Source organism: Pelophylax lessonae, assembly GCF_965119305.1.
Source record: "Pelophylax lessonae genome assembly, chromosome: 2".
Lineage (NCBI taxonomy): Eukaryota > Metazoa > Chordata > Amphibia > Anura > Ranidae > Pelophylax > Pelophylax lessonae.
This window is the reverse complement of record NC_138769.1, coordinates 640,889,185-640,908,549: the sequence shown is the minus strand read 5'-3', so window position 1 is coordinate 640,908,549 and position 19,365 is coordinate 640,889,185. Positions and strand designations below refer to the sequence as shown.

The following is a 19,365-nucleotide window of genomic DNA, read 5'->3' as shown; positions in this document are numbered from 1 at the left end:
TTTTTCCTCCTCCTCGCACTCCAAATATTTTGATGCTCATTACCCACAAGCATTTCTGGCAACTGGTCAAACTAAGCAACGGGGGATATTGATCGCGTTTCGCAAAGCTGTCCCCTTTCGCTGTGACAAGCAAATAGCGGACCCTGAGGGTAGGTACCTCTTGCTCCAGGGCCTTCTTCAGGACACTGAGGTGACTATTTTGAGCTACTATGCTCCCAACTATAATCCGGGCCCCTTCCTGTCCCATGTCTGCTCCCTTCTCATGTCCCATGCCAAGGGCACTCTTCTCCTGGCGGGAGATTCCAATACTGTACTGAACCCTTCCCTGGATAAATACCCCCCTGAGAGAGCTGCTCCTTCGTCTGCTGCCAAGCGCTTTGTTTCCTCCTTGCAGTCTTCTGATTTTGTGGACCTGTGGCGTGAGTTGCACCCCAACGGTAGAGACTATACACATTACTCTCACCCCCACTGTTCCCACTCCCGTATTGACCATGTTTTTATGTTGCGGAAACACCTCCCCCTGGTTCATTCTGTTTCCATCTTGGCCGTCCCCTGGTCGGATCATGACCCTCTTCTGGTGGAATGCAATTCTATTTTAAGTATGCCTCAGCGTTCCTCCTGGATAATGAATGACTCCCTGTTATCTTTTGTGGATATTCAAACTGAGCTTTTACAAGCTTCCAAGGAATATTTTGATCTCAATGCGGGCTCGGTTTCTTCCCCAGCGACACTGTGGGAAGCGTATAAGGCAGTGCTGCGGGGCCGGGTTATTCAAATAGCCTCCCGCCGGAAGCGGGAACGGCTGAAGCTTCAGCAAACGTTGGAGGCTCGTTTGGACCGTCTTTCCTCCGCCTTTAAGCAGGCTCCGACTCCTACCAATCGCAGATTACTGGCTCTTTGCCGGACTGAGCTGGACTTATGCCTTACCGATAGGGCGGAGAGAACCCTACGTTGGTCTCGCCAAATGTGGTACGCCAAAGCTAACAAACCGAACGCGATGTTGGCGAACAGATTACGGACTTTTGCCCCTAAATTTACCCCCGTCACTTTGCGCACTCGCCACAATGTGCTCACTAGTAACCCTCTTCGGGTCCTGGAAGAATTCCGTAGTCGCCTTGCTGGGCTGTATTCGGCCCCGGCGCAGGCTGACTCTCGCACTGCGGATGCCTTCTTGCAATGTGTCTCCTTACCCACGCTTTCGGCTTCCCATACGACTCTTATGGATCGTGATATTCAGGAGTCCGAAGTTTTACAATACATCAAGGAACTGAAGATAGGGAAGAAACCTGGCCCGGATGGTTTTACCGCATTGTTTTATCGGAAGTTTGCCACTGTCCTGGCCCCTCATCTGACCGCGATGTTTAACGCTGTTAAAAATAGACAGTCCCTTACTCCAGACTTACTAACGGCCAACATTGTCATGTTACCTAAACCGGATCGGGATCACTCTTCATGGTCTAATTTTCGCCCAATTTCGCTTATCCATATTGATATGAAGCTATTAACCAAAATACTGGCTACGCGCCTGAATTCCTTCCTTCCTCGCCTGATCAAGAAGGATCAGGTTGGCTTCGTGCCCCGCCGGCAGGCAGGGGACGCTATTCGGCGAATTATTCAACTACAGCATTTTGCTCTTCAACGACGTATACCCACTATGCTTTTATCCCTAGACGTGACCAAGGCTTTTGATACCCTGTCTTGGCCTTATCTCATGACTGTTCTCCGCCGCTTCGGCTTTGGCCCCTCTTTTCTGTCCTGGCTCGCTGCCCTCTACGATTCCCCTCAGGCCCGTATCAAATATTATGGATGCGAATCGCTCCCTTTTTCCATTGGCCGGGGTATGCGGCAGGGGTGCCCGTTGTCCCCCCTGCTGTTTGTCCTGGCCTTGGAACCCTTAGCTGAAGCTATACGTTCCCATCATGACATCTCGGGCATTGAAGTGGCAGGCTCCCCGCATAAAATATCGTTATTTGCGGACGATATCTTGCTGTCTCTTACTTCACCTAGAATTTCGTTACCTAACCTGGCTTTGTTAGATGAGTTTGCTGTTTTCTCTGGCCTGCATATCAACTCTGCCAAATCGAACGCGATGTCAGTTACTTTGCCTCCTGATGAGGTGGTGGCCCTTCAGGCAGCCTTTCCTTTTAAATGGCACCCTGCTTTACCCTATTTGGGTGTTAAATTATCTCCTACATATGAGGGTCTTTATGCGGTTAATTATCGGTCTCTCTTTCGCCATTTGACACCCTTGCTTTCTTCTTGGTCTCACCTTTCCTTGTCCTGGTTTGGCAGGATCACGGCCGTTCGTATGACCTATCTTCCTAAACTATTGTACTATTTCCGTGTGTTGCCGGTTCCAATCCCCTCTCATATATCTTACGTATTAATCAACGCAAGATTCTGAAATTTATTTGGGGCTCTTCCAGACCCCGCATTAATAAACGCGTTCTGTATGCTCGGAGGATTTCTGGGGGGTTCTCGGTACCGAACTTGAAGGCATACAACACTGCGGCGTCGATAGCCCCTCTCTCTCACTTACATGACACGTTCCAGTTGCCACTATGGGCCACGATTGACCTGGTGGATGCCAGTCCAGTCCCCCCTTCTTCTATTCCTTGGCTCCCTCCTAAATTTCAACCGCCGGACTTGCGCCCTTGCCTCCTCTATTCTCTCCGCCTCTGGGACTCCGTCAAGTACTCCGCTAACTTGATTTCACCCCACTTACCTTTACTGCGTCTCTTCCCTTGCCCTATGTTCCCACCTGGTCTCACTAATCTGCGTGTGTTTTCCTGGTGGACTGACCATGGCTTTGTGGATGTCCACTCGTTGTTTACCCCCACGAAGATACTTCCCTTTGGGGCCCTTCGCTCCTCGCACGATATACCTTTGCGGGAGCATTTTCGTTATATGCAACTCCATCATTTTCTTCAGCAACTCATTAAGCATAGACCCTTACCCTATACGCTTACGCCATTTGAGAGCATCTGTAGGGCACGGCCCCACTCGCCGGGACTCATATCCCTTCTATATGCTTCTATTATCGCCTGCGATACACCCCCTTTCACGGCCTATCATTCTAACTGGGAACTAGAACTGGGGGGCAGTTTGGACAAGGAAGATTGGCAGCACATGACGGCGGCTCTCTCTAAGTGTTCCCGTAATGTCTTGATTCTGGAAAATGCTTACAAGGTATTTTACCGATGTTACTATACTCCGGCCAGACTGGCTAAATTTATACCCGCCTACTCCCCCCTGTGTTTCCGGGGATGCGCTCAGGAGGGGACTATGGCGCATATTTGGTGGACATGTCCCAGGGTGCGCAGACTGTGGATTAGGATTTATGCCTTGCTCCGTAATATTTTTCAAGTCACCCTGAAGAAGGACCCGTATGAGGCTCTCTTGTGTAAGCCTATACCTGACTCGTGCACAGCGGCAGTTGGCTCAGCACTTGTTTACGGCTACGAAATTGACCATTGCTCGATCTTGGAAGACCCCGTTGCTTGGTTTTGAGGCGGCCAAAAACCGTATGAATGATATTCTCGTTAATGAAAAGTTGACTGCGATAGTTTCTGATTCTCACGCTAAGTTTCTTAAGGTGTGGGACCCCTGGATCTCTACCGTTGCCCCTTCTAGATTCCAGACCACCCTTCTCTCTCTTTAAATGCCTCCTGGACGCACACCCCGCAGGACCTGTTCTCCCCCCCCCCCTTTTCCTCTCTCCCTTCCTCTTCCCCACCCTTTCTTTGGCCTTCCTCTATTGTCGTCTCTCTTTTTGTTTGTCCTACTTTCTCACTCTTCCTTTCTTTCTTGTCTTTGTCTCGTACGGATGTTTTCCTTCCCAGCTTGGTACTCTCTGGTCCAGCCTTTGTTTGCTCATTGGAACGTAATGAACCTTTTCCTTTTGATGACCTTCCTACATTGTGACATAATAAGGGACTTTAGGTCCCCTCCTGTGCTCTTCTGCTTGTTGATGTTCATTATTTGGTCCATGTTGTTTCCCGGTTGGCGCACGTACTATGTCTGTAACATGTTCTACTAATATCTATTTCTCTGCGTTCCAGTTTTTTCTTATCTAATTGTGCACATGTATCGTGTATTTGATGTATGTTAATGCCTCTTTTCAAAATAAAACTTTTGTACAAGAAAGTCCTATACCAAGTTGGTTTTATCTTCAATATGAATGATTTTGGTTATGTTTACATATTATATATCCATGTATGTTCTCATGTATATGACCTGTATGTGCAATTTGTACCATTATTCAGGTGTGTCATGTTAGATATAATAAATTAGATATTTGACTATGTGTTAACCCTCTAGGGGTCCCCATTTTCTGGGTTATATGAAGTTGTTTATTTTAAAATTGTGTACCTATCAGAGAAATGGTTTCCACAATAAATATGTTATTTATTAATGATTACTTTGGACATGATATATATTTCTTGTATTTAATATTGTTTGCATTTATCATGATTGAACAGATGATCTATGACCTACAGACTCATATATGCCATATTTTCAAGCATTCTCCAATATATATATATATATATATATATATATATATATATATAATGTCAGTCCTTCATGGGTCTCCTTTTTTGGAGTCGTATTAGGACAGGTTTATCACACCACGTATTATTATTATACATATACGTCTAGCTGTACTCAATCAAAGTCCCAAATTCCTCCTTTCCTTTTACCAAAAATATTTTTCACCTTGGAAGTTTTGAAGTTTTTATTCTCAGTGCAAGCGATGCACCGAAACATATTGGTCGAAAATGGTGTTTTCGGCATTCTGCCAAGAAAACGGTGCCAATAATAGCACAAAAAAATGCTTTGAAAACATTACACAGGTGCGGTATTGATGCGTTCTTGCTACGTTTTCAAAGTATTTTAATATGGAGGTGCGTTTTTTTTTAACTGACCAAAAATGCCGCAAGCAAGATTTTTACCACAATGGAAGCGCGAGGGACCAGTGTGAAGACATACAAAGAATTAGAAAAAAAAAGGATTTTCTTGAGCTTAAAGGTGCAAAGTTCATATTCATGTAAATTCATGATATTAATTAAAAAAGTTAAATACAATTTTATAAAAATATATAATTTATATAATACAATTGTCATTTTCAGTTTTTGGGCAAGCGAATCCTGCTTTTTTTGGGTTCAGTACCAAAATCTTCATTCAGTGCACCTCTAGAAAATAAAAATTTCTGCAATGGATTTTTCAGTCATTTTGTCACAGTATGGTATGTGAAAGTTACCTTTAGCTTATCTGGCGAAGTGTAAGGAGCCTCTGGAGCATAAATCCTGAAAATATCTGCAAGACAACAAGCTACTAGCAAACGGACATCTTTATCTGGGTGCTTTAAGAAGAAATCAGAAGCCAGGTGCAAAGCCAGGTTTAGATAATGCTCCTTTTCCTCTTCGGAGTCCTGATCCATATCCATGAAGGTTTTCACAACCATCTAAAAAGGGAAAACAAAAATTATATCAACAGGGTGTGTTTTATACAAACCCAAAAAGTTTGGGGCACTGCAAAATCTACATAAAAACAGAATGCACTGATTGGCAAATCAAATTAACTCATTTGATGAATTAGAAAATGGAAACATCAAAATATTTAAACTGAGAAAAAGTACCATTTTAAAAAGGAAAAAAAAAAAGGCTTTCTGAAATGGATGGAAGCAACGCATCTCAAAAAGGTTAAGACAGGGCAACAAAAAGCTGGCAAAGTAAGTGGTACTAACAATGAAGAGCTTGAAGAACATTTTGCAACTAAGTAGGTTAATTGGCAACAGGTCAGTAACATGATTGGGTAAAAAAAGAACTTGGTCGTCTGACAAGTAGCTCCCAATGCTGTGCAATGGAACCGCTCTAATCAGAGCGATTGAGTCGCTCCGACTTAGAAAAAGGTTCCTGCACTATTTTTTGGCGAAGTCCGAGCGACTTTCTTTGACTTCTGTTATGAGAAGTGGTTTGCAAGCCGCGATGAAGTCGCGCTGCATGGGCGACTTCAAAGTCGCCCGAAGTCGGGGCGACTGAGTCGGATTAGTGTGAACCGGCTCTTAATCTTCGGATCCTTAGACGGCACTACATTAAAAACCGGCATGATTCTGTGATGGACATTAGGGCCGAAACAACAATTAGATGAATCAACAACTAATCGATTATGAAAATAGTTGTCAACTATTTTCATAATCGATTAGTTGGTCAGCCGATTTGCTGGCCTGCATACAGAATGCATTATTTGTTTACATATCAGGAAATACAGTGCAGCACACATACAGCTCAGTGCACTGTCAATACATGTCAGAAGACACAATGCAACACACATACAGCTCAGTACACCGTCCATACATTTCAGTTAGTGCCTGAGAACTTGTGAATGTTTGAGGAGCAATGCCTCATGGTACACGTAGTGCTGGGTAGGAATTCAGTGGTTCTAAAGGCAGAAGTTGTTTTTACCTTGCTATAGGGGCACTCTATACTAGAGATCGACCGATTATCGGCAATACTGATATATCGGGTGCTGATATGCACTTTCCCCAATATTTAGGGAAAGTGCATGTACCGGGTTAATGCCTGCAGCTAGAGGCATCACCCCTGTCATGGTGTCCATAGCCGATGGTCGGCTGACTTGTAATGACAACCAATGCGGTTGAGAAGCCACTTGGCTGTCATTACAATGAGCGGGAGGGGACATCCCCCTCCTGCCGCCTTCCGGGGGTCACCCGGGTCTTCCGCCCCACAGGGAGACCCGGGCTTCCTACCTCCACCACCACCGCCACAGAGAAGACCCGATCAAAGCCGCATTCAGCACTGATCGGGTCTCCATGTAAAAAACCCGGAAGTGATGTGATGACATCACTTCCGGGTGCTCGCGCCAAATTAAAAAAAACTGACAGCCTTCAAAACAGTCAAACGCAAATGGCGTTTTGAATGCTTTTCAGTGCCGAGGAATATCGGCAGATATCGGCCGATACCGATGACCAAAATATCGGTACCGGCATTAAAAAAACAATATTGGTCGATCACTACTCTATACTATATTTTGCAGCTTGCTATTGGGGCACTGAAGGCAGGAGGAGCCAGAAGCATCGGTGTGGGACCCCAGAAGAGGAGAATCAGGGCAGGTAAGTATAACATGTTTGTTATTTTAAAAGGAAAAAAATAAATATGTAAAGACTCTGAACGGAAGATGAGCATCTGAACCCAGAGAAGGTGGAGGCTCAAAGACTGGAGGTAATATAAGGCAACAAAATTACAAAGTAAACTTTTTTCAGTATTGTGGATTGTATTTAAAATGATCATATCCTTAAAAAAAAAAAAAAAGTCTCGGCTTTTAGTACTACTTAAAATATCAAAGATTTATATCTCCCTTCCACCCTTCAAATAGCTTCATATCTGACTCCTAGTTAAAGCAGGGTTCCAGCCTGGAGGGAAAAAGATGAAAGTCAGCAGCTACAAATACTGGCAAGAGATGGGGAGGGAGGAAGCAGTAAAGCGGAGCGTCCACTTTTGGGTGAAACTCCGTTTAAAATGCCCATATATCCTACTACTGGGTGAATTTATTATTTTATGATATAAGTATATATTATTACTTTCACTGTTTCACAGTACAAATGAACCCTTTATAATAGCAATTATCTGCTCTTTTTGTACAATAATTTTAGTTTTTGTAACCCCATCATGACAGATAATAAAAAAAAAAATGCTGCTGCTGCTACTAAATGTCTTAGGCCTGGTTCACACCTATGCATTTTTTGATGCTTTTTGCAGAAGCGCACTATAGTTCATTTAACCTGGTTTCCTATGGGACACATTAACATCTATGTTTTTTTAAGCCGCTACATATTTGGAAAGCGTCATGGACTTTTTTCCAACGCAAAACACTTTTTTTTTTTTTTGCTTCTTGGGCTCAATGGAGAAGCTGCAGAAAAGCATGTAGTGCGTTTTTTCAATGATTTGCTTTTTTTAACCTGCCCAACAACTAGGGCAAAAAAGCAAAAAGCACTGCAAAAACAGATCAAAAGTAAACTGTATAGGTGTGAACTGAGCCTTATGCTGGCCATACACATCAATTTTCGGATGAGAATATTCATACAGAAAACCTTTGTACATTCACTGACAAAAAGAACGTCGTTTGAAAATGTCACTTGCTTTTAACGTTCAGTTTTAAAATGAATGTAATTTCTAAATGAAAACCACATACAGTCTGAAAATTCCTTTGACCAAGAAGTTTTCTATTCTGCTCCTTCTAATTTTCCTGTCACTGTGGTCGAAAACGGACAATTTGACCTCACTAACAAATAGAAAATTGAACAATTGTTCTTAAAATTACAATTTTTTTGAAGGAAAACATTATTTTTGCATGGCCAGCATAAGTGACAGCAGGCGCAGGTCATTTTCATCAAGCCACCTGCCTATTACAAGGGAGTCTGTCATACATAATATATTAAAGTTCTGTCTGAAAATCGGCAAAACAGTCTTTAAATTTTTTATTTTTTTTCTTTAACCACTTAAGCCCCGGAGGATTTGGCTGCTAAAAGACCAGGGGGGTTTTTGCGATTTTTTTACTGCGTGACTTTGACGGACAATTGCGCGGTCGTGCGACGCTGTACCTAAACAAATTTCACGTCCTTTTTTTCTCACAAACAGAGCTTTCTTTTGGTGGTATTTGATCACCTGTGCGATTTTTTGATCATGCGCTATAAACAAAAAAGAGCGTAATTTTTGCAAAAATAACAATATTTTTCACTTTTTTTTTATATGAAATTCCCCCCCCCCCCCAAAAAAAAATGTAAAAATCAAAATTTTTTAACATTTTCGGCCAAATTGTTTTACGCTACATATGTTTGGTAAAAAAAAAATAAATAAATAAATAAAAAAAAAAAATAAAATAAATAAATAAATAAATAAATAAAAAAAAAAAAAAAAAAAAAAAAAAAAAAAATCGCAAAAAGCGTATTTTGATTGGTTTGCGCAAAAGTTATCGCGTTTACTAACAAAGGGAAAGATTTTTGTCATTTTTGGTGTTTTTTTTTTTAACGAGTAATGGCGGCGATCTGCAATTTTTGCGGTACTGCGACATTGCGGCGGACAGATCGGACCCTTGACTGACATTTTTGACACTTTTGGGGGTACCAGTGACATTACTGCAGTAATCAGTGCTATATATATGCACTGTTACTGCAAAAATGACACTGGCAGGGAAGGGGTTAACTTTATTGGACAGGGAGGGGTTAAGTGTGTCCTAGGGGCATGTTTCTAACTGTGCAGGGACATGGCTATTGGTGTAAAAACAAAGATCAACGGTTCTACATAGTAGAACCGTCTGATCTTCATTTTTACACCAGGGAGAATGACGGGCGGGCTTGTTTACATAAGCCGCTCCGCCTTTCTCCCTTCACAGGAGCGATCGTAGTGTGACCGGTGGACATAGAGTCCGCCGGACACACGCACTGACTTGTCTGTGAACGAGCCGCGGCGGGCGCAATAGGCTCGCAAGTCAGTGACAGGCGAGTGACGTATCCATACGTCACTCTGTCTGGCCGGGGCTGACCGCCGCAGTATATAGTCGTGCGGCGGTCGGCAACCGGTTAAATAAAAGTCTGATATTTTTAAGATCCATCTAATATACAGCCTTGCAGACTTTTGGCATTCTAGCTGTCAATTTGTTCAGGTAATCTAAAAAAATTTCCCCCCACACTTCCTGAAGCATCTCCCACAAGTTGGATTGGCTTGATGGGCACTTGTATCAAGCTGCTCCCACAACAGCTCAATAGGGTTGAGATCTGGTGACTGCGCTGGCCACTCCATTACAGACAGAATACCAGCTGACCGCTTCTTCCTTAAATAGTTCTTGCATAGTTTGGAGGTGTGCTTTGGGTCCTTGTCCTGTTGTAGGAGGAAATTGGCTTCAATCAAGCACTGTCCCCACAGGGTATGGCATTGCAAAACGGAGTGATAGCCTTCCTTATTCAAAATGTATTTTATCTTGTACAAATCTCCCACTTTACCAGCACCAAAGAAGCCACAGACCATCACATTACCTCCACCATGCTTGACAGATGGCGTCAGGCACTCCCCTGGCATCTGTTCATTTGCTCTGCATCTCACAAATTTTCTTCTGTGTGATCCAAACACCTCAAACTTAGATTTGTTTGTCCATAACACTTTTTCAATTCTTTTGCTGTCAAATGTCTGTGTGCTTTTGCCCATCTTAATCTTTTCCTTTTATTGGCCTGTCTCAGATATGGCTTTTTCTTTGCCATTCTGCCTAGAAGGCCAGCATCCCAGAGTCACCTCTTCACTGTGGATGTTGAGACTGGCGTTTTGCTGGTACCATTTAATGAAGCATCTATTTCTCAAACTAGAGACTCTAATGTATTTGTCCTCTTGCTTAGTTGTGCACCGGGGCCTACCACTTCTCTTTCTATTCTGGTTCGAGCCCGTTTGTGCTGTTCTCTGATGGGAGTAGAACACACTGTTGTAGGAAATCTTCAGTGTCTTGGCAATTTCTCACAGGAAATAGCATTAATTTCTCAGAACAAGAATAGGACTGTCGAGTTTCAGAAGAAAGTACTCTTTTTCTGGCCATTTTGAGAGTATAATCCACAAATGCTGATGCTCCAGATACTCAACTAGCTCAAAGGAAGGGCAGTTTTATAGATTCAATAGCCAATCAGCACAACAATTTTCAGCTGTGCCAACATAATTGCACAAGGGTTTTGTAATCATCAATTAGCCTTTTAACATGATTAGCTAACACAATGTACCATAAGAACTAGAGATCGACCGATCATCGGCAACACCGATATATTGGGTGCCGATTAGGCCTGCACGATATTGGGAAAAAAAAAATATATTGCAATATTTTTTTTTTCCAACGATATATATTGCGATATTGAGGGATTCAGTGCACACTGCAGCCTTGTACCATATACATTACAGGGTTAATGTTACTGTAGGGTAGGGAAGTAGTGCAGTCTTCTGATTGTACAAGGGACACCTGGGACAGCCAGGGTTAATGTTACTGTAGGGATGGGATGAGTTTTGCAGCAGCCCTTCTTCTGATTGTATATATAGTACTGCACTGGGAGTCCGAGAGAGACAGGGTTAATGTTACTGACACTGTAGGGAAGGATGCTGGGAATGGATGGAATTGGAAATCATGAAGTATTGCAGCAGGGCATGCAGGCAGCAGCACAGCCTTCTGATTGTAATTGCAGATACAGGGCACTGAGGGCAGGCCAGGGTTAATAATGTATACCGATACTCTCTCAGTGACAGTCAGTGTGGAATTATTCACAGTCTCTCACTCTCGGGAGTCGGGACTCACAGTGGTGGTAGGAGGACTAGGAGCCGGTAGAAGAACACAGCCGCATACAGTGACTCACTCGACTTCCGTGCACTGCAGCCCACATGTTCAGTCTCCGCCCTGCAGCTAGTTTTCTCAATGGCACAGCGAACCAATCACGTTAGCTGTGCAGCTGCTCACGGCGCGCTGCTGACCGTTGAAGTGTGGGACGGATGTAATCACTGTGAGTCCTCCTCCTCCCCCCGCCAGGTTCCGACTTCTCCCTGCCTATGCTAAATATCGTGTCTTCGGCGATATGAATATCGCCCACGCCCGCAGAACGATGTCGATATCATATCGACTATCGTTCAGCCGTAGTGCCGATATGCACTTTCCCCGATATATCTGTATCGGCGTTTGCTCCGGGGTGATGCCTGCAGCTAGAGGCATCACCCCAGTACCAGTGTCCATAGCCGACGGTTGGCTGTGCTGAGAAGCCGCTCGGCTGTCATTATAAGGAGCAGGAGGGGACATTTCCCCCCCCCCCCTCCCGCGGCTTGCTCGGGTCTCCAGTCCCACTGGGAGACCCGGGCATCCTACCTCCACCGCCGCCGAAGAGAAAACCCGGGTCTCCATGTAACAAAACCCAGAAGTGATGTCATGACATCACTTCCGGGTAAATGGCGCCGAATTAAAAAAACTGACAGCATTCAAAACAGTCAAACTTGGCGTTTTGAATGCTTTTCAGTCCCGAGGAGGGGTCCCTCCACAAAGAGTACTAAAAAAAAAAAAATTTTAATGGCCGAAAATATCGGCAGATATCGGCCGATACCGATATCCGAGTACCAAAATATTGGTATCGGCACTAAAAATATATGATATCGGTCGATCACTAAGAACACAGGAGTGAAGGTTGCTGGAAATGGGCCTCTCTATACCTATGTAGATATTCCATTAAAAATCAGCTGTTTCCAGTTAGAATAGTCATTTACCACTGTAACAATATCCAGACTGTATTTCTGATTAATTTAAATGTTCTCTTCATTGAAAAAAAAAACAGCGCTTTTCAATGTCAAATAAGGACATTTCTAAGTGACCCCAAACTTTTGAACGGTAGTGTATATTTTTAGCAGAGACCCCAGAGAATGAAATGGCGATCTGTGGAAAATTTTATGTCACACGGTATTTGTGCAGCGGTCTTTCAAATGCAATTTTTCGTGAAGAAATACACTTTCATGAATTAAAAAAAAAAAAAAAGTCAAGTTACAAAAAAAAATTGTGCTAATATGTGAAAGAAGTTCTGCCGAGTAAATAGATACCCAACATGTCTTGCTTAAAAATTGCGCACACTCATGGAATGGCGACATATTATGGTAATTAAAAATCTCCATAGGCAACGCTTTGAAAAATTTAACAGTTATCTGTTTAGGGTTACAGAGGAGGTCTCGTGCTAGAATTATTGCTCTTGCTCTAATGATCGCGGAGATACCTCATGTGTGTGGTTTGAACACCGTTTACATATGCAGGTGCGACTTGCATATGCGTTCGCTTCTGTGCAGGAGTACGGAGGGACGGGGCGCTTTAAATGTTTTGTTTTTTTTGTTTATTATATTTTTTTTACACTGTCCCTTTAAAAAAAAAAAAAAAAAATGTGAACATTTTTATTGCTGTCACAAGGAATGTAAACATCCCTTGTGACAGTAATAGGCAGTGACTGGTACTCTTTATGGAGGGATCTGGGGGTCTAAAGGATCCCAAACCCCTCCTCTGCACTTAAAAGCATTCAAAACGCCAAGCGTCCCCTCTAGCTCCTTGTAATGACAACTGAGCGGCTGCTCAGCCACATTGCTTATTACAAGAAATCCGACCATCGGCTCTGGGGTGATGCCTCTAGCTGCAGGCATTACCCCGATACAACCCCCTGAAGCCGAGGCCGCATATTTGCCTTATGTCGGTGTGATGGGTTAAAGAATAAATTGCCTTTTTTTTTTTATACTTTACATATTAACTAAATTATACACCACACTTTTGTAGGGTTATTAATCGAAGCAATAATCAACCAATTTATTGAAAATAAATGTTAGCTGCAGCCCTAATGGACATCACTGCATGGGCTCAGAAATCATTCCAAAAATCACGGTCTGTAAACACAGTTCACTGTGCCATTCAAAAATACAAGGTTAAAAAAAACTATCATGCAAAAAGAAGCCATATCTGAACATAATTCAGAAATGCTGCTGCCTTTTCTGGGCCAAAGCTCATTTAAAACAGTCTGTTGCAAAGTGGAAAAATGTTCTGTAGTAAGAAAAATCAAAGTTTAAAACTGATCCCCAGCATTCCAGGTGCGAGATTAAACATTCCTGTCTCGCACCCATAGCAAAATAGCGTCGGCTTGTTCGGCACTCAGCCATTCATAGAAAGCTTTGTATTTATCAAAGAATACAAAGCTTCTCCGATTGGCTCCTCCCCTTCTTCACAAAGATTTCATTGACAGAAGCAGGAGCCGATGGCTATGCTGCTACCTCTGTGAGCAGAGAGCAGCTGTAGACTGGCACAGCGCCATGCTCGAGATGGGACTCGGGTAAGTATAGACGGCATTGAGGGAGCAGTACAAACACTGGGACATTTTTTAACAATGCAGAGAATGAGCAATAATGTAGAAAAAAAAAATAAGTCCAGGATTTAGAACCACTTAAAAAGAAAAAAAATACATAAATCTTAATTTCGCAGTGGTTTACGCCTGACCACAAGTGTAGGCATGCCTTGAAGCATTTAAATAAAAGCAGCCTAAAAAATGTGGATATTGCACACAAATATCACAGAAATAAAACATGCATAAGACAGAGTAATAGCTATATCCACATATTTTGTAACCCTTTAAGGCAACATAGACGATCAGCTCACCTTCAGCCGCCTAACCATTTCCTCTTTTGAAATTTTATCTGAGATTTCTTTGACTCCCGGAGGATATGTGATCTTTCCATCGTTGCCCTTCGCCTTCGAATGAGCCATGATGACACAATGCGTTTATCTCTGGAAAAAATAAATAAAATAAATAAGGCAGTGAAATTTAATAAATAGCATATTAATTTATATATATATATATTATATATATATATATATATATATATATATATATATATATATATATATATATATATATATATATACACGGTACACACATATATATATTATACACACACACATACATACACAAATATCAGGGCTCACGCACATGCTTAGTAGCTTTTATGCTGTGTACAGTTGCCAAGTGAAGACACAACTTTCAAACTTGGAGAGAAGCACCATACACCCATGTTTACCCAAGCATAGCCGCGTAATGCTATTCACTGGCTTTGGCAGCTGTATGCGGCACGTGCACCTCCCTGGGCACCAGAAAACACTGGGGATTATATGGCTCAGCACACAGAAGCTTATAAGCGTCCGTGTACATGAGGACTGATCGTACATCACCCCTCAAAAATTCCACTCGCCTGCTCGCATTTTGCGAGTGGATTGATGAGCAGGGTGAGTAAGAACAGGGCTGTACTGTAGGGGGAATATGAAGCTCCTCCGTTCAGCCTGCCTCCCCTGTCACAAGGCTGTGTGCTTCATAGCCCAGTGAGCAGCCCCCCCCCTCCAGGAATGGGAGAGGCTGCATCTGCTCTGCCTTCTCCCGCCCCCCTCTCTCTCTCCCTGTGCCCGCCCACACACTCCGTACAGCCTGTGCGTGCTGTCTGTGAAGGAGATGTGTGGGCAGGAAAGTTTCCTTAGCAGCCAGCAGCTTCATGGTGAACTGAGTGAGTGAGATGAGCACTGTGACCGGACTTACTCCTCCCTACCCTGTCATCTTCCCCCCCCCCTGTCCCTGTCACCCCCCCTGTCCCTGTCATCTCCCTCTCTCTCTCCCTCCCTGTCACCCCCCCTCCCTCCGTGTCACCCCCCCTTCTCTCCCTCCATGTCACCCTTCCTCTCCCTCTCTTCGTGTCATCTCCCTCTCTCAGTGTCACCCCCTTTGCCTCTCTCTGTGTCAGCCCCCTCTCTCTCCCTGTCACCCCCCCCCCTTGTCCCTGTCATCTTCCCGTCTGTCCCTGTCACCCCCTCTCACTCTCCGTCACCCCCTCTCTTTCTCTCTGGGTCACCCCTTCCTTCTCTCTCTCCGTGTCGACCCCCCCCCCTCTCTCCCTCCGTGCCGCCCCCCCCCCCCTCTCTCCCTTCTTGCCGCCCCCCCCCCTCTCTCCCTCAGTGTCGCCCTTCCCTCTCCCTCTCTGTGTCGCCCTCCTCTCTCCCTCTCTCCGTGTCAGCCCCCTTTCCCTCTCTCCGTGTCAGCCCCCTTTCCCTCTCTCCGTGTCAGCCCCCTTTCCCTCTCTCCGTGTCAGCCCCTCTCTCTGTCAACCCCCCCCCCCCCCCCCGTCTCTCTCTGTCAAACCCCCTCTCTCTCTCGGTTCTTGTTAATATTTATTTTTGTAACTTAATTCTGAATAAAACATTTAACAGTGTAATTTTATGAGATATTTTACGAGGGCGTGTTTAGGGGCGGAGCCCTGTAGTACATGATATGCTTATATGAGCAAGCAAAGAGAAAACACAACACCTCTCTCCCATCAGGACTAGATTAGACATGCTCAAGTACAACTGAATTGTCTTGAAGAGGGGAAGCGATTAAAGTTGAATTCTTGTCTAACGCTCCCCAACATCTCGACCCTTCTTCCTCCCTTCTACCCATTTCGTTTCTCTTCTTCCTCCTCGCTTACATACTGACTACCCTTCTTTTTACTTATCACCCAAATACAGACACTTTGGACTTTCCTCCACCCACTATATTTCTAAAAACTCCAAATAACATCCCCTAATTTTTTATTATTTTTGTACAATGACTCATGTTGACTATAGTAGACCACTTTGTTTGCTATACAAAAAGAATATTACCTTTGTCTCCCTTAACCTCTGTATTGACATATATGTTCTTACAAGTACACCATTCTCCCTTTGCTCCCTCCTCCTGCTGTCTAATCTTTACGCAATTGTAAGGTAATGACAGCACACTGAGGTTATATTAAAGCAGTTGTAAACCGCTGGTTGCTTTTTTTTTTTTTTTTTGGCTGCAAGGTAAAGGCATTATGTACTAGTGTGACAGGCCGGAGCCGTGATGACATCACTTCCACACATGCGCGGGGGAGCAGTCATATATGGCACAAGTATCTGAAGAAATGGCAAATATGATCACGTGATGCCCTGTGTCAGTGCCTGTCACTGCTACCTCTTCTCCCCTGCAGCCGCCGGGGAGGTAAGTATACACATCTTTTTTACACAGGGTAGGCAGCATAGGTAGGATAGGTAGGAAGGAGGAGGGAGGAGAAAACATTTTACAACATAGTGTCAGGCTGGAATTCCACTTTTAACAAACCAAAGTTAGGTGATAGTACACTGATTTTGTTACATGCTTTCTGTGAAATGTATCTTATCTATTTAGATTTTAAATGATGCTCAGAAAAACGTTTTATTGTTCTTAGTTGTTGGGGGGACCTGCATGCAGTGCTTCATTCCTGAGGTTTGAGACCTCTAGTGCAGTAGATAACACATGATCACCAGGTACAACTGGTTTACACCAGAAGGCTCCCTAGCTGTCAGGAACACCCTAATTGCCCGGACTACATGCAAGGCAATTTTTTTTCGATGTTTTGGCCTGGGACACGTGGAAGGCAACAAAATGTCTTCATTCAAATGAAAATATGAGACAACCTTTGGAAGGAATGACAGACAGGGGCCAAGAACCACCTTATCTAAACCAAGAAGGTGAATGACAGATAATGCCGCTAATTCCGACACTGTCCATGCAGAGGTGATAGCCACCAAAAAGGTCACCTCCTGGGACAGCGTAAGCAGGGGAATCTCCCGAAGATTCTCAAAAGGAGGCTTTTGAGAGCACCAAATTAGGGTCCCAAGGCAGCAACATAGACCACACTGGGGGGGCAAGTGCCTAACTCCCTGAAGAAATGTAGGCACCAGGGAGTGTGTGGCCAAGGACCGTTGAAGAAGACCTCTAAGGCAGACACCTGGCCATTGTTAGTACGCAAGGTCAGTTTCTGCTCAACCCCTTGTTGAAGGAAGGTCAAGATCCGAGCCAACAAGAGCAAGGATGAACCCCAAGAGACTCATACCACGCAATGTACGTCTTCCACGTACGCTGGTAGATCTTTCTAGAAGTTGATTTCCTAGCTTTTAACAGTGTTGGAATCACAGACAAACCTCTATCCATCAGCACCTGGTGTTCAACAGCCAAGCAGTATAAGCCAGCGACTGTAAAGCAGGATGGAAGATTGGCCCTTGGGACAGTAGATCCTTTCTGAGAGGAAACTTTCAAGGAACATCAGCAATCAGCCACGCCAGATCAGCTTACAAAGCCCAGGGCTACCAGGATGACCAGAATCCCTTCTGCCTTGATCCTGCGTAGAAGTCTTGGCAGAAGCTTGAGAGGAGGGAGGGTGTAAATCGGACGATACTGACCCCACAGGGCCACCAGCACGTATGTGGCATCCTCCAGAGGATCCTGGAACCGAGCCACAAACCTCTGCACCTTTCTGTTGAGCCAAGACGCCAACAGATCCACCTCAGGGATGCCCCACCAGAGACACGACTGATGAAACACCTCCGGATGAAGGGACCACTCCCCTTGGTCCAACACCTGTAGACTGAGGAAGTCCACCTGCAAGTTTTCGACCCCAGGAATGTGTACGGCGGACTGAAACAAACCGTTCTGCCCACCTTAGAATTAGAGCTACCTCCAGAGCCGCCAGGACACTTCTTGTGCCCCCTGGTGATTGATTGACATAAGTCACGGCCATGGCATTGTCCGATTGAATGTGCCCTTGACATCCCTGAAGACAATCTGTCCAATGTTGCAGGCACAGTTTGATTGCTCGCAGTTCCAAGACATTGATTGGTAGTCTGGACTCTTCCAGTGTGCCCCCTGAGCAGAATTTTTGCCAAGGATGATCACTGTCCAATACAAGGGGAGGAAGGATTTGCCCAGCCGAAGCCACCATATCATGGACTCTTTCGTTACCTGGCTCGGCCAAATCAGATTGTCCAGAGACTGAGGATTCTTTTCCCATTTGCTAAGAATCTCCCTTTGCAGGGACCTCATATGCAACTGTGCAAACTGAACCACCTCAAAAAGGTAGACACCACCAGGTCCAGCACCCGCATGCAAGTCCAGAAGGATGGCTATCTGCTGGACAGCAGGAGACGAATTGCAGCCTGTAGTTTCTGGAGTTTGTCCAGAGGAAGGAGCACTCTGGCTAAGGCCCAGTCCAGAGTCAGACTCCGATAGTCCAGCTTTGTGGACTGAACCAGAGATGACTTCTAAAAATTCAGAATCCAGCCGAACTCCCTTTAGATCTCCAGGTTTTCCACCAGAGCAGTAGGAGACTCGCAGAAGGAGGTCGTCCAAGAAGCCCAGGACCAAGATATGGGGAAATGAAATAGTTGCCAATAGGGCTCCACTGTCATGGCCGCCATTATTTTCAATGGTAAACCACTGCAAATATGGCCACTCTGCATTGAGAACGCAGGCTACAGCAAAATAGCAGCACCACAAAGCTCCCAGGGACCAAGGGGGGATCCCTAGGCATCAAAAAAAGGACAGGCAGAAAGGGGGGTCCCTGGCAGGAGCCCCCACCAGGTACAGCCTGCCCCCCCAACAGTACCTTTTCCCTACCCCAGAAGGTGGACCAGGCCACACCACATCCCCAGTGCAAGTGGAGGGGGCGAGATGGCCCACAGGGAACCACCATGCGTGGGTGCCTAACAGGAAGGAGGGGAACCCTGGGGTTCGAGGGGGGGACAGTTACCATACCAGGAACCAGGCAAGCACCACTCCAGACAGAACCTCCTCTCCATCAAAATGGGGGAGCTGTCAGCCAGGGGGAACGCTGCAACTCGGGCCGAGACCCCAGCCGTATGCGACCTCGCGAGGCGTTTAACTCGCAGGCCAGGCCCCGTCCGGTAGGGATAGGTCTCAGCTCACCTGGCATGGACCTGAGGTCTGTGCGTGCTCGCTGGCCA

General features: G+C 44.8%; 1 protein-coding gene across 1 annotated transcript in view; it reads right to left on the bottom strand.

Annotated features, from left to right (window-relative positions):
- The window catches only part of PDS5B (PDS5 cohesin associated factor B), a 354,701-nt gene that overhangs the window by 295,949 nt on the left and 39,387 nt on the right, over nucleotides 1–19,365 (bottom strand). Inside the window, exons 2-3 of the mRNA XM_082246014.1 lie at nucleotides 14,203–14,331; nucleotides 5,261–5,464 (exon numbers count right to left, since the gene is read on the bottom strand). Of these exons, the coding sequence (XP_082102140.1) occupies nucleotides 5,261–5,464; nucleotides 14,203–14,310 (312 nt within the window). The 5' untranslated portion in view covers nucleotides 14,311–14,331. The remainder of the gene's footprint in view (nucleotides 1–5,260; nucleotides 5,465–14,202; nucleotides 14,332–19,365) is intronic.